This window comes from Phasianus colchicus, chromosome 19 (genome assembly GCF_987193195.1).
Source record: "Phasianus colchicus chromosome 19, bPhaCol1.hap1.1, whole genome shotgun sequence".
NCBI lineage: Eukaryota > Metazoa > Chordata > Aves > Galliformes > Phasianidae > Phasianus > Phasianus colchicus.
This window is the reverse complement of record NC_143454.1, coordinates 7,667,275-7,682,054: the sequence shown is the minus strand read 5'-3', so window position 1 is coordinate 7,682,054 and position 14,780 is coordinate 7,667,275. Positions and strand designations below refer to the sequence as shown.

Sequence of the window (14,780 nt, the reverse complement as noted above, 5' to 3'; positions counted from 1 at the left end):
TTTAAGTATCAGAAACTAGTAAAGGATTTTATTTCATAGCTGCTAAGCCACTTCAAATCTTACAAGTGTCAGCAGAGAATGATTTAACCCCTTGAGAAAAAGGATGCATTATAAAAGAGGCAAATATCTCTTGAAATCTCCCCAAATACATATCTCATCTACTCCTAATACTGAAGGATCCCTTTGCTAAACACAATATGCTAGGGAAAAGTTGTTCTGCTGTTCCTTTACAAAGCTGGAGGGCAGACAGCTGCTCAGGCACAACCTTTTGCTGTGCCCTATGAAGCAGGTGAGTATGAAGTGGTTGCCGTTTCAGCCAAGCCCTGCTCTAGAAGGGATCGGTGGAAATAGCCCCAACACCTACTCCAGCTCACATCCGAAAGGAACTGCATGCAGAAGGGGACTCCCCTCAGGTCAGGGCTCTGAACCCACTGGTCTCAGCAGTACCGCCTAGAGGTGGCGAGAAGGTTTTGCATTTCCTCTAATGCCACACAGGGATCAGGCAGGGATGAAATAGGAGTTGTGGGGGTTGGGGGATGCAGGACAGCGTAGCATTCTCCCCAGGCAAAATAGTTTGTCTCAGCAAACATACTTGGCTTGAGCAGGGACGATTTAGAGCTGGCAGGTGGAGGGGAAGAACTCAAGCTTCATAAAGCTGCAGATGTTCTTCAGGAACATCTATCTTTACCTTCCTTGCAAGGGCAGCATATCCCACTTGGAATAAGGGCTAAGCAAGAGAATAAAACTATCTTTCTTCCATGTCATTGATTAGGAATTTACAATTTCATAGTTTAAGAAGCTACAATGCAAGTTAGCATTGCTTCATAAGGACCCTGTTTGTTGTAGCGTCCTCCCTTGTGATGTGAGCCACCAGTGGTCTCATCCATACACAAAGCAGGCAGGCTGCCCCGAGCACCAAGGCCTAAAGGCACCCAAAGTAGTAAATAAATATACATAAAACACAAAAATCTGAAATGAATAGCACTGATTGTTTAAATTTACAGTCCATCTTATTACACCGAACTGAATGTTTTAGCATCTTTAAACCACTACACAAAGCTGCTGAAATTACTTGTTACAAACCTGCCATACAAGAGCATAAAGCACTAAAGTATTTTTTGGCAAGGTAACTTGCTTCCAGAACTTAACATACATTCAAATCACAGTGTACATATCACAGGTGCATCACACTAATACAACATCCTCTATTTTCTCACAGTATATTCTGCCAGAAGCAAGACATCTCAGAGACCTTTCCTCATTTCATTTGCTCTCCTAAATCCTTCCCATAACAGTTTATTTAATGCAGCCTCACTCAGGTCAGCTGCTCCTTACTTCTGCTTCAATGTTGTCCCGTTTATTGCATTAATCTTGTCTCCAGGATAAGCCACATCAGTCTGATGTGTTTACAGAACAGATGTTACGTGCTCTACTCTTGCCCTCTTGCAAGCATCCTGGGAGCATTATTTATGCCTTTTACATCCTCCTGTTTACTTTTTCCCTGCTTACTTCCTGCTTTTAACATCAGAATCCACATTAGGTTTCTGAAGAGGAAGAAGAATTTTATTCTCCAAGTGCACATACTGATTTTCCATTCCTATGGAAACTCTTACATTGCAGTTCTTACACTCTACCTTCCCCCCGTCATACTATAGCTAGGTCAGACTTGCACTTTTACCTGGGATAGACACAAGGGATAACAAATCTAGGGGGAAAAAAACCAACAACAGCAGTGCTTGTGTTTTTGTTCAAGTCCCCATTTTCTTCTTCCTGAATACCTCCTCGCTCTGAGCCTGGGCTCAGAGACCCTGTGTGGACAAAAACAGGAAAAAGGACAGGCTGAAGCCTTCATCTGGGGCATTACAGTCACAGAGGACTCAGTACATCATTGCAAACCTTGCACAAAACCCATGAATTTCTCAAGTCTAGCACACTCAAATGCTGCTATCCTAACCTAATCTCCTATTCAGAGAATGATCAAGGCAGACTTCAGGTGCCAGCTGTGCAGTCAGTATCACATCACACGAGAAGAGCCCATCTCAGCACTATATACACATGCATTTACTACATAACCAAAACTACGTTGTGTTTCTTAGGATAAACAAAGTATTAAAAAAAAAAAAGTTTTCTCTCTAGCAGCTTGATCCCAGTTCAAGTACCTGCACAATCTCTTCTGTGAATCACATCCAACATCCATCTGTCTCCTGGCCTTGTGTGTAATAGGAACAGGCACCATGCTATACCAGTTCCCTTTGCTTGTGTACTTCACACTGCATTCCTCTTACCTAGCAAGAACTGCTGCCAGCTAATTCTGAAATACAGCAAGGCACTTTGATGGATGTTAAAGACTTTGTGTGTGCACAGGCAGGATGCAAATATCCACCCCCTCCTCACAATAACTTGCCTTTAGGACAAACACAGACCTCAGCAATCTCCTAAGGAAAGATGACCACAGCAAGTCATCTGGCCTGCAAAGAACAGCAATGTGGAGGGAACAGACCAGCTTCCTCAGAATTACAGATTGGTTACAAAAGTCTATGTTTTACTTCAGTGCTTTACAGAACTACTACTTCCTCCCTGGGGAAAAAAAAAATAAAAAATTGCTAGTCGTGTTCATGTGTCAAAATATGTGAAGTCAAATCAGCAGTAATATCTGTAGAAACACAGCAGAAAAATAACAGTAATAAAAATCCCAAAGCAACATAAACCTCTTTGAGAAGCCAAGGGTCAAGTGGAAAATTTACCAGTGATATTCCTGCTCCTCCAACACAACCATAAACATCTCAGGAACCATCTGCCAGATAACACATAGGCCAATACATAGGTACATGGGTTGCCCTATTCAAGAGAACTGGGCAAAAGTCTCAGCCCATTCAGTTCATGATTTATCTGACACATTAAAAATAATAAAAGGTACAGAAGGGTGGAACAAAGACAAAATTCAAACCATAAGCTGGCAAGTGGTCCTGGATCCATCCCAGCAAACAGTACTGGCTACAAAAAGCAGAAGGTCCCACCAGGCTGCTGTGTGTTGAGATGGTCTTGTGGCCACCACTGACCACTGCAGGTAGTTTAATCCAATTCTGTGAGGAGAAAAGTCCTTGTACAAAACTGTTTTCCTCCTCTGATTGCCATCAGATGAGCTCCTTCAGCGGCTCGTTTTCAATGGGAAGTGTGCCATTCATCTCAGGGGAGCTCTCTGTGCCCAGGTATCCCAAGAGGATCTCACTGCGCCTCCGTGACAGCTGCAAGATGTCTTCTGCCAGCAGCTGCACTGTTGTGTATCTCACATTGTCCAGATCAAACATGTCCTTCAGATATTGTACTATCTGGTGCTGCAAAGATAAAAGGGAGTTTGACAGTAAGTAGACCTTCACTCTCACCTTCCATCCACCTATCCCATAAGGAATTTTGTATGCCTGCTATATATATATATTATAGGAAAGCCATCTTACCTTGAAGAAACTGCAGACTTCAGCGAGCTGCTGCTTGGGCCCCAGAAAACCAAAGGCTAGAACAGGACTGACATGCTCCGATACGGAGTAGAAGTGAGAGATAAAGCCATCTGGTACCTGCCACAAGGAAGGGAAAAATTGGTAGGTCTCAGTTCTCAGACAGAATTAGCAGCTTGTTCCATATCAACTACCAAAGTTGGAACTACCATTCCAGAAAGCACTGTGCTTCAGTAACTGAAGAGCTGCTTAAGAATCTCTCTTCCTGCAGAATTACAGTTACCCATCAGATTTCTTGAAGGATGGCTTGAGCTTTCTATCTTTATGTTCCTAAGCTACTCTTTCAGGAAAAGAGTAAATAGAAGAAAACGGAAGGCAACCATAAGGCAGTCCTTACCAACTCTACTTGCAGTCTCCAAACTAAGCCAGGAATGAGCACAAAAAATTCCAGATAGCTAAGGTGGAGATTCTGCATGGCAATACAGCTTCCAATGTACTCATTACTCTTTGCATCATCTCACAAGGCAAACCCAGCCATACCAGCTAGTTGTGGGATAGAAGCTGAACACTTGCCAGAGGCCACAGTCCCTGCGGTAGAAGTGCGATTGTGAAGTTGCAGCTTCCTGTTCTCCAGGTCCTCAAACTCATCTGCTGCAGTACTTAAAGAAGCAACAGGTTTAAGGGAAATGCATGAAGTACAAGCTAGCCAGTGGTCAGCCCTGGGAGGCAGGAGAGCACGTGAGCCCAGTCACTGCACTGCCAACAGGCAAACTACAGTTCAGAGAGCAACTTGTTGATTGTTGAGCAACTTGGGATTGTGAGCAGGGATAGGGAATAACAAATGGAGAACATTATATCCTCTGAATCCTCTCATTAAGGAAGAAGTGAGAATAAACTCAGAACTGTAAAACACTGATGTTGCACTGGTACAAAGAAATGACAGCAGGACCCCAGCACTCTAAAGCAGAGAGAATGCAGTTCAGTTCATTCTTATACCACAAAGATTTTGCATTTCACCAAGATCTTGGTGAAATCTTTTCAGCTTCAAGTGCATTTGATTCTTTCCCTGTTCATTAGTTTTGCTTACCATTAGAAGCCTCCTTTTTGCTTTCAGAACAGACCAGCAGGCAGTTGCTAGGGCCTACAATTAACAAAGAGATCATAATTTGCTGGGATTACTCTTCTGAAGAAAACAGCCTGCCAACACATTGCCATCAAAACATCAAAGCAGTGGCCCTTTTGTGCCAACAACTCTAAAATTAGTTAGGAAAAATCTATACAAGCTGGAAGCAGGCTTGGCCACTACAGATCCATTCTAGACAAACACTTTGGTTTTTGAAAATCTCTAATACAATCTGGCATAGCTGCCACATGCCCCAGGATACGGACTTTGAGCAGACAGCTGTTGAAAGATTCACACATACAAGAGGACTGCTGTTGAGAGTTTCAAGAAAATATGGTGTTTCTAAAGAGAAAACAACATTTTGCCAGGCCAGTCAAAGTGATATATAACCATCTTTCCTAGCTGTGGCATTGCTGGACACAAGCACTGCCTGGTTAACCCACCGTCTCCTTGAAGCTGTCAGACAGCCAACGGTTGCGCAGCACAGCCAGCACAGAGGAGGGTGGATTCTCCAAATCCTCGAAAGCATCCATGAGGATAAAATCCAGCACAATATCAAAGAAACTCATGCACACCACCTGTCAGAGAGCAGAGCAGTCTGTAAAGGAAACAGGTTTACAGAAAAAAAGAGATGGATTTTGAAACAACAAAACACTGTTTGCCTCCAGCATAGGAAGCTGCGTTCATTCAGTTCACTGGCCAAACCCCAGACAGGGGCTGGCCAAGGAGCTTCCAATTCCTGAGTCCAGGAAAACTCCAGTCAAAAGGGCAAGCAAATCTTAGAGCTACACACATTAGCTTGTGCCCTCTAGAAAGAGGATGTGGTGTTTTTTTTTCCCCATTATTTTTACTTTCTAAACACAGCGGTGCTAACATTGCTGAAAGCAAGATTTGCTATGAAACTCAAACACTCAGCCAGGCACTTTTCCCCCTGCCCTCCCTCACAACGTACAATTGCAAAGTAATCATATTTCAGAAGCCATTCATTCACTCCATGGTTGTTCCTACATATCCATTACTCTCCAACTCCTCTCCAATGTTTAGAGAGAATGTCTTTACCAACCCCTCTTCCCTCCAGCTCCTGCTGTGTGGTTGGCCAGGTTTCTGGCTTCAGTGCATAATGCAGCATCTCCTCGTAGCTTTCCAGAAAAGCTTTAGGATTCTGCAAGAGCAGAGAAAAAACACTTCAGAAGGTACAGCAGTTGTGGACACATCATACCAAAGGCTTACTTCTCTATTTTGAGCTAACAAACATCAACACATGCCACTGACTGAATTTTTCAGCCAACACACAGTTTGTATGGAAGTACATTTTTTTTATGGGAGGCACAGACAGCCCCAGGCTCAGCTGTGACTTAAAGCACATACTTAGCTGTCTTCAAGGAAGTGGTTAGAGGCACCTATACACAAACCAAGTCCAGTAAGATTAACACTATGCAAACATCTCTCTGTCTGGGAGATGATGTGGTTGAAGCAGAGGTTTCATTATTATTTCCCTTTCCTGTATTTGAATATTCCTATGATGCACTCTGTACCTTCTGCTCTCTCTGTAATGAGGCGGTGTCAAACTGTGGATAGGAGCTGCAGCGAGCCTCTTTCATGAGAATTTGGTTGAACAAGATTAAAAACATTGGCATTTTATTTTTTCATAGGGGTCACCTATATACAGATAAAGCTTTCTTCTTTCACATAATTTGTCTATGCACTGAAGGAACAAGTGTCCCTGTGCCCACAAGAGCACAAGCTTCCTACCTTTTCAGCTTTTGTCATCAATCCTATCACCATTTGCTTCCCAACCTCTCCAAAAAACAGTTGATTGCTTTCATCCTCCAGCAGCTCCTGCAAAGGGAACAACAGAAGTCTCCATGAATGGGAGTGACAGCTTCTGGCCAGCTATGTAATTCCCAAGCTTTCACATTCCAACACTAGATCAGCAAATCGGCCAGGTAATCACCACTCAAGCTGGGCATGGGGACTAGGAGATACTTATTCCTCTCCAAATCAAATCAATGATAATTACAAAGTTAAGTAACAGAAGCTTGGATTGTTTCTGTTTTTACTTGCTCTAGAGGGAAAAGACTTCAGTCCTACATAGATGTAAAAGTACACACTGCTGGAGGCAACGTGCCAAGGGAATGCAGGAACCACAAGGACAGCCAGCCTCACACTCCTTCACTGAACCATTCTCACCTTGAAGGCCTGCCTGACACAGTGCAGCTTTGCAAGAAAATCCTGGTCACTATAGCAGCCAAGGAGCTCTGTCCTAGAGGGAAAAGGCAATGAATGCATAAATTTCAGTTCTCCTAATAGTTGTTAGGGTCACAGATATGCTTTTCTAAGAAAAAAAATTCCAGGCTCTGCCTATGAGAAAGTAATGTGTGTTTCCTTTGTGTAGTTCCATGGAGGATCACAGTACCTCTGTAAAGGCTGTCACAGCATAGAACTGTGCAACCCAGCCACACAGAACATTATTATTATTATTATTAACTTCCTGGGATACTATCCTTTCTTACCATGCACCTAAAATCTAGAAAATCCAAACAAGCAACAAAGATGCTAGGAGTTTCCTGCTCCAAAGGGTTATTCTTTTTATAGAGCTGTTCAAAGGTAAATATTGTGTTCACATTGCTCAAAGGAGCCCTGACACAAGTATCCACAACTCCAGGTAGCACTTCACCTCAATGTCCGGCATGCAACCTTCCCTTCTTTCACTAGCTGCAGGGCTTCTTCATATGCTGCTACTGGCTTTGATAGATGGAATGGAATTTCCTCAAAGTGAAGAGAGTCAAAGAGCTGTAATGGTAGCAAGAAGCATGGGAAAAAAAACAAATGACCTCATTAAATATTTGTAAATACTTGGGGAGTGCACACAAGCAAGACATTCCTTCTTTAGCTGGCAAACTTTTGTCAGCCCCAATTATTTCATGCAAAGATATTTTCTTTCCCACAGCTCAGTTTCACACAGCTCAGTATTCCCTAAAAATACACAACCAAGCCACATTACATTAGACATAGCATTTTTCTAGCTGTTTTAGCATGTTTTATACAGTAGATTGGAAGATGACCTGCAGATGTTGGTTGAATAGGACCTCCAGCCTCCCACTTGAAGAAGAATGGTTATCCATACTATATCAGGTCAGTTATGGTTTGTTCTGGGCAAACCTCGAAAGCCTCCATATAATGAGATTTCCTGATCTTTCTAGGGAGAGCTGCACCATCACCTTAATGAAAAAGCTTTTCCTAACATCTATCCAATCTGGTGCTGTTGCTCCATGTTTTATCATTTTCCTTTATTAAGATGATTGGCTCCACTGTCTTTGTGGCTTCCCTCCAAGCAGCTGCTCTGCTATGCACAGTAGGAACTTAAGTTACCTCTGCTGCAGAGAAGAAGGAGTCCTCAGAAATTGAGCTGTCTTCATCATCTGTCCGAAGCCGTAATGACCCATCTGTCAATGGAAGCATTAAAGTCTTCTCTGGAAGAGACAAAGAAGCTGCACATGTTGGAGTTCACAGACTACTATACCTCCTACAGTCACTATGCTCTCTCTCCCACCCTCATAAGAGCATTTTGCCAACATTCTCTTACTTTGCTCATGGAAAAGAATGACAGAAAAACTGTCTAACTAATGTATTTCACACCCAGCTCACCCAGATCCAGCAGCATGCTGTCTGATGGAAGTGAAGACCCAAACTCCTCCTGGAGGTGGTAGGCTCGGTGCAAGAGGGACTCCAACTTCTCAGCAAACTCTCTTTTCTGAGACTCCTCCTTGAACATAAATGCCATAGAATTTACAGATTAAATTACATGCAAGAGAGAGAGAAAAATAGAGAGAACTCAATCCTACAACACAGCAAATATTTTAAGGGGAGGAATGCTTCTATACAGCCTATTCAAATCCTCTGACATTTTTAGCTTCACAATTTCGTATTCCTGTTAAAAAAAAAAAAGAACTTTAGTCTGCTATCCAGAGAAACAGGTATTTTTACAAGTTACAGATCACTTAACTCTCCTGGCTTGTGATTCCCTCTTGAATGAAATTAGGCTAAAGTCATATATCAGAGAACCTGTGTTGAATACAGAGGTGTATCCAGAACTGGATAACAGCATAAGTGTCCTCGGATTAAGGTGCTGGGCACAAGCAAAGCTTGTTGTAAGCACAAGAAAAAAGGAAAAAAGAAAAATAAGACACAGCATCTTGCCTTTGTGCCCTGTGTCTGCATGAGTATGTCACCCAGTAGACAGAAGCATTAGCAAGAAGCACAGGATCTATTTTGATGTTGGATTTGTTTGCAGAAACACTATGAGGTTGGTGGCCCTGCCTGTGGCAGGGGGGTGGAAATTGATGATCCTTGGGGTCCCTTCCAACCCAAGCCATTCTATGATTCTGTAGGAAGCTTCAAAAAGTGACAGCAAGAACCCAGGTTTGACTTGCATAAATACCCACTCCAGAGGGCAAATATCCAATACACTTACTACACTAGGCCCTATTTATGACAGCCTTGAAACACTTTTTACCACTGAGAACTCCTGGAATGCTTGGAGTTTAGCTCCTTTCACAACCCTGAGCTACAGCTGCTCTGTTTAGCTTCGTAGACAGTCATCATGGAGCCTTCTTAGTTTGGATCTCCTCTTTTATCAGAGGTCTGCCCAGCACAGTCATCAGGTCCAAGACAAGACGTTGTCCTAAAATACTTGTTCTGTAGGTGGAACAAGTTACACATCTCCCCCCTCCACTTGTTCTGCGAACGGAGACATTCTTAGCAGCTACTTTGCTTTAGTCACTAATACACGCAAGCAGCTGCATCCTGCTTCTCCACTCACCTCCCTAGGAAGTGAGAGTGACCACCAAGATCTCTACTTTCAATGTGTTAAAGAGTTATAGACACAACACTGTCAGGCAAAAAGCTCTTTCTTTCTCTCAGGCACTGCGTTTATCACAGCCTTTTCCTACTGCAGTCTCTGCTGCTTGAGCAGTTGCATGACAGTGACTGACATGTTCTGGAAGGTGGGCAGAAAAGCTGAGGAATGAGGGGGAGAGACTTATTAGAAAGAAAAAAATAAAAAATCACCCACTCACACTGCATAAGGAAGCCACAGATGTAGACAGCTCTTAAACAGTCTGGCCCAGCTCTGCCCTCAGTTTGCTCTTCTTCTATCCTATTAGTTATTACTACTACTAGCATTCTGCCTGGCCTTCTGACATGTTTCCCAGTTGCCAAATGCAAGAGAAAAGTGGAGGACCTACCTCTGAGGCATTCTCAGACAAGTTCTCTTGGTGTTTCTTGCTGTCCCAGGGCACAGGAGTGCTGGAACTAGCACTGTCCCGCTGCCTGATGGTCAGTGCCTGTTCCCACTTCTGCAGGGCCTCCTCAAACAGCTCCATACCTGGCAGCACAACCAAAGAAAGCTCTGAGATCATGTAACCAACAGGTGACTGAGTTTAAGTCAAGGATGGGAGAAAGCTTGCTATTAGAGCACAAAGGTGAACCTCCACTGCATAGACATACAGCTGCTGATGATCTATGCTACTTCACACTCTATTTTTGCTCTTCCCATGATAAACAACCCCCAGAGGACGATGTTAATTCCTGTGTTTGTTTACCTTGAACATAGAGGCTTTCTGCACTGGAATCGCCAATGGCTCCACCATCTCCCATTGCTTGGGCCTCCCACATCCCAGCCGATGCTGGTGTTGGACTCGAAGAATTCACAGCTACCATCTGCAGGAATCACAGAATTGTAGGGATTGGAAGGGACCTCCAAGAGATCACCAAGTCCACCCCCCCTGCGCAAGCAGGCAAATACCTTTTGAAATATCTCCAGGAGGGTCAGCATTAAAACTCCCTTGCCTGGTAAGGGGTGGTATGAACAATTACCAGTCCCTTCCCATGCAGGTTCACACCATGCTGTCAACTGCCAAGAGCTGTTAAGAGGGGACACAAGAAATCCTGCTCTTTGCCACCTGGCACCACAGTAGTGTCTTTGAAAGCACAGAAATCCATGTAGGAAATACCTTCCCTCACCAAAGGGTGAGGCTTCATTAGGAAACAGTGAGGTGTGCAACTATGAGCACAAATAGGACAGCACCTCTGGAGGCAACAGCCCAAGAAAACTTCAAAGGAAACACTACAACAGCACAAGCATTTTGATATGAAGTTTGTGTCAGCTCCAGCTTTCTATACAAAAGAACATTGGAAGTGGGAGAAGTAACCACAATCCAAAAAAAAGCAGCGGACTATCAGCAAAAATACAGCTGGGGAATTTAGCCAAGGGAAATTCCAGCTCTTTCTTTGTAACTCAACCTTGTCACGGGAAGGCTGAGCACTAAGATCCACAATGCAAGTTGTCAGCTTGCTCAAGTTTCACCTCTGTGCATAGCATCTTCTGAAGTCTGACAAAACAAAGTGCTGGGTTCAGATAAAGTCAGTGACCAGTATTTTCATAGTTGTTTTCAGATTACTTAGATAAAATGCTCAAATTGTGAGCCTGATGCTAGAGAAAAAGCTACAATAAATGGCTGATAGATAGTTCCTGCCATGCCCTCATTGATTCATCTCTGCGGAGTGGTAATAAATCACTTTGAGATCCAGGACCGCAAAGAGCAATTCACTGCTGCTGACTTAGTAAATAAGTGACAAAGCTCAGGAAACCAGACAAGACAGCGGGCAGAACCTGCAGCTGTGTGAAGGATGAGCTGTTCTCCCATCACATAACATAAAAGCAATGAGGACAACATCACAGAAGTTCAGCTCCCACACAGTGAAGGGGTACTGGAACAGATCTCTCAGTGTGAATATCATTACTCAAGTACCAGCAGTGGAAAAAAGAATTTAGATAGTTTTATGTCAAGAGAAACAGCCTTCAGCAAATACAAAACCCGGACAGCATCTGTGGGAAGGGAGAAGCCACAGGGGAATTAAATGGCTGCGGATCCATGAAGGGGGAGGAAACCAGGGCTGGGCACAGTGGTGTGCACAGGCACATCCCATGCTGTCCCAATTACCCAGGGAAAAACAGGCTGCACACCCAGCACCGTGCCAGCACTGCCGCCTGCTGGAGACACACTTTGGCCAGCACAAATTTTTGTCAGCTTTCTGGTTCTTTAAATATCAGAGCATGCTAAAAATAATGCAATACCTGCATTGTGGCTAGATGATTTTTCCCCTTCCTTCCCCAGCATCGCTAGTGAAACACCAAGCACAAGTGCTCCTCCAGCTGATGCCAAGGAGGAGTTTTGTGGCACATCACGGTCTTGGAAGCTGCTGTTCACTTGTGCCTTCTGTTGCTCCAGTCAGCTTAGAGCAGTGAGGATATCAAACAGGCTCTGAAGCCACAAACATTCCCCAGTGTTTCTCCCTTTGATCTCACAAGAGGTGGACATACACAGTGACAGCTTCTGCTTTGAAGGATGTAGATGTACTAGGCTGCGTCCCAGCCAGCACTGTTTCATTAACAGAGCTATCTGTTTTTTGGAAGTTAACATGGTTTTAAAAATTGAACAACCTTGAGTAGCCTTGAGTATAGAGGCAGAAGGGGATGACACAAGGGTTGGTCCACCTAACACCCCACTACAGAAGGAAACAAATTTTCCACCGCTGCAAGCCCCAGTAACAACTCATTCTTGCTCCTGGAGAGGGGCATAGATAGCCTGAAGGAATCATGGCCACATCCCACACACAAGTCCCTCCACAATCTCTTGCTGACCAAAGACACCCTGGGGCTCTTGGCCATGGGAAAACACTGCTCTGATTCCAGAGGCATGCCTGCCTCAGACAGCTCCAGACCATCACTGTTAAATTACAACAAGGCTGCCCTCCAATTACACCGTAACCTCTTCTACTTCAAGAATCTTGGCATTATCCATCAGCCAGCACAAGCCCATGGACTTGGTGCTCTTGTCATATGGAGATGCACTAATCTCCCACCCCTGCTTCTCTCAACCCTTCCAAGAAGGTCCTTACCGAGGCAAGGCTGTGGGAGGAACTGGAATGTTTGCTGGGCTCGATGGAGGAGATCCCGCTGAGCGTGTCATTGCTTTTGCTGCTGGGACTCTGGACTCTCTTGCTGGAGTATCCTGAAGTTGAGGTCACACAAAAAACAGGATTTTAAACCTGGTGGCCTGTGCATGCAGAGGATGGGGACAGGCACTCCTGTCACAGCAAATGCTGTTGGGCACGAGAACCCTGCAAGCTACAGAAAGTGCAGTCCACGTAAGAAACTACAGCAGTCACAGGAAAACTCGGCACAAAGCAAAAGAGATTCACTGCAGCTGCGGTTTAAGGAGAGGAATGTCGCCCTGTCAAGCGTGACTGCAGATAAGCAAGGCAGCATCAATACCTAGAAATGAGTCAGATCTCCTTTATGCTCTATTTTGTTCCTAAATACAAAGCAAGCTGGTATAAAGGGGACCTAAGGCTGAGGAATGAACTTGCATTGCCTTTGATGGTAGGAGGCGAGCACAAATGGAAAGCATCAAGGAGAAACTCCTCCAGCTTCCCTTAGGCTGGGCAGAACACGGACATAGCACAGACAATGGTGCTTCCATAGTTATTTGGCATGCTTCAAGGGTTTTTGTTGTTGTTGTTGTTTTGTTTTATTTTTTTCCCCTACAGTGCTTAATGAGGAACTGGGTCAGCCTTATCCTGAACAATCAATACAAGTGGGTGAAGAAGCTGCCCATGGTTTGGGAGCTTCAGCAGCTGGGACAGACACTCCTGACCCATAACTAGGCCACCACCCTCTCCAGGCTCTCCCAAGCAGATGCAGCTGCACGCAGCACCCACAGGCATCACCAAAGTCAATATGCAGCCAGGTCATGGTGTGCCCCAGGCTGTTATAATCAGGCAGGCATGGCAAAACAAGTCTATAGACTTCGTGTGGGCAGGGGGATGGGAACTACATGCCTTGGGGAAACCTCAGTGTCACTTCCCCCTCCCCCAGTCACAAGGGTTTTGAGCTCAGCATCTCTCCCTTTCCTGCACTAACCCTGTGTTCACAGCACTGTGCTTCAGATCTCTAATTCCATTCTAAATCAATGTAGAGTGCACAGAAATCACTTTTCTTTCCTCTCTGCCCACTTGCCAGGAATGCTCCACGGTCCCACTGCTGCTTGTAAAATAGCGTTCACTTTCTGTGAACACTATTTTAGCAATATTCTCTTCAGCCCCTCGCTACATGGTTTTGGGGACTCCCCTTTATTGCAAGACCAACCTTTCTTCACAGAAGAGACCCTTCTGGTTGGCAGGATGGGCACTGTGACGCCTCCAGGCTTAAAGCCACACTTCTCTGGAGCAATCTGCTTCTTTCGGCGACGACGTCGCTTCAGCTGATGAGCTGCAAGAGCCAAGGCAACTGTCCCAAGAGCTGTAGCAAACAGTACCTTACGTAGGCCTGGAGAGAGCCGCAGCTGAGAGAAGACAGACTTTAAACACAAAAGATACGAAAGAGCAACAATGAAAAACCAAAGTCTACCACCCTTTTTTTAATATATGTGTATCTTTTTAATAGCAGTTGTAAAGATAAGATACCTGAAATGTACGTTGGCATTTCCCTTCCCACCCACAGGACTCCTCCCATTATTTGCTACACAGCTGAAGCTTAACAGGAGAGAAACTGCATAGCACCAATGTGATGGAACCTGGGGAAATTGGTCTGTTCTCATTGCCAAAACAAGCTGTAGCATTCACAAACAGCCCATAACAGATGAGACCTGAGTCACCCAAGGTCACCTCTGAAACCCTGGTATGTTGCTGAGCTTTACTATCCCAAACACTGCATTACTGCAAATGGAAAATATCCCAATAATCTTTAAATGTATATATGCACTTAGTGCCTTTGAAGAGAAGAAAGGTGGAACTCAGATGTTGTCCCACAGAGTGATGTGGAAACACTTCTCTCACCGTACTCCAAATCCATCCTCCTCTACATACAAACCAAACAAACCAACAGGTTCTCCCACCATCATGCCTCTATTCCTCTCAACTAACACCAATTTTTCTTTCTTGCCAGACAACCTCCAGAGACAAAGCCCAAGGAACCAGCTGGAAAAGACTTTTCTCTTGTTGTACCTGCCCAAATGTTGTGTACACAAACACGGGGATCTCCGCCACAGTCATTGCCAAGGCCTGGATGATGGACATTCCCTCGGTCCTTCTAAATGCCATGGCTAAAGGCTTCAGCACCTCCAGGAGTCACGAAGGGGAAG

At 44.5% G+C, this 14,780-nt stretch overlaps 1 protein-coding gene across 3 annotated transcripts; it reads right to left on the bottom strand.

Moving 5' to 3' along the window:
* Positions 1–970: 970 nt before the first annotated feature.
* Positions 971–14,780, bottom strand: MIGA2 (mitoguardin 2). Of its 3 annotated transcripts, none has more exons than XM_031601682.2 (15): positions 14,644–14,780; positions 13,787–13,997; positions 12,538–12,650; positions 10,179–10,296; positions 9,822–9,961; positions 8,224–8,341; positions 7,948–8,048; positions 7,253–7,368; positions 6,766–6,838; positions 6,328–6,414; positions 5,639–5,737; positions 5,019–5,153; positions 4,540–4,593; positions 3,456–3,572; positions 971–3,335 (listed from the first exon to the last, which is right to left on the bottom strand). In XM_031601682.2, exons 1-15 carry the CDS (start codon positions 14,737–14,739, stop codon positions 3,135–3,137), a joined length of 1,779 nt encoding a protein of 592 aa, XP_031457542.1. In that variant the 5' UTR covers positions 14,740–14,780; the 3' UTR covers positions 971–3,134. The 3 variants fall into 3 exon arrangements, with proteins under 3 accessions (XP_031457542.1, XP_089977521.1, XP_031457543.1); XM_090121395.1 differs by having other exon boundaries at positions 7,948–8,021; XM_031601683.2 differs by having other exon boundaries at positions 13,787–13,982; positions 14,644–14,758.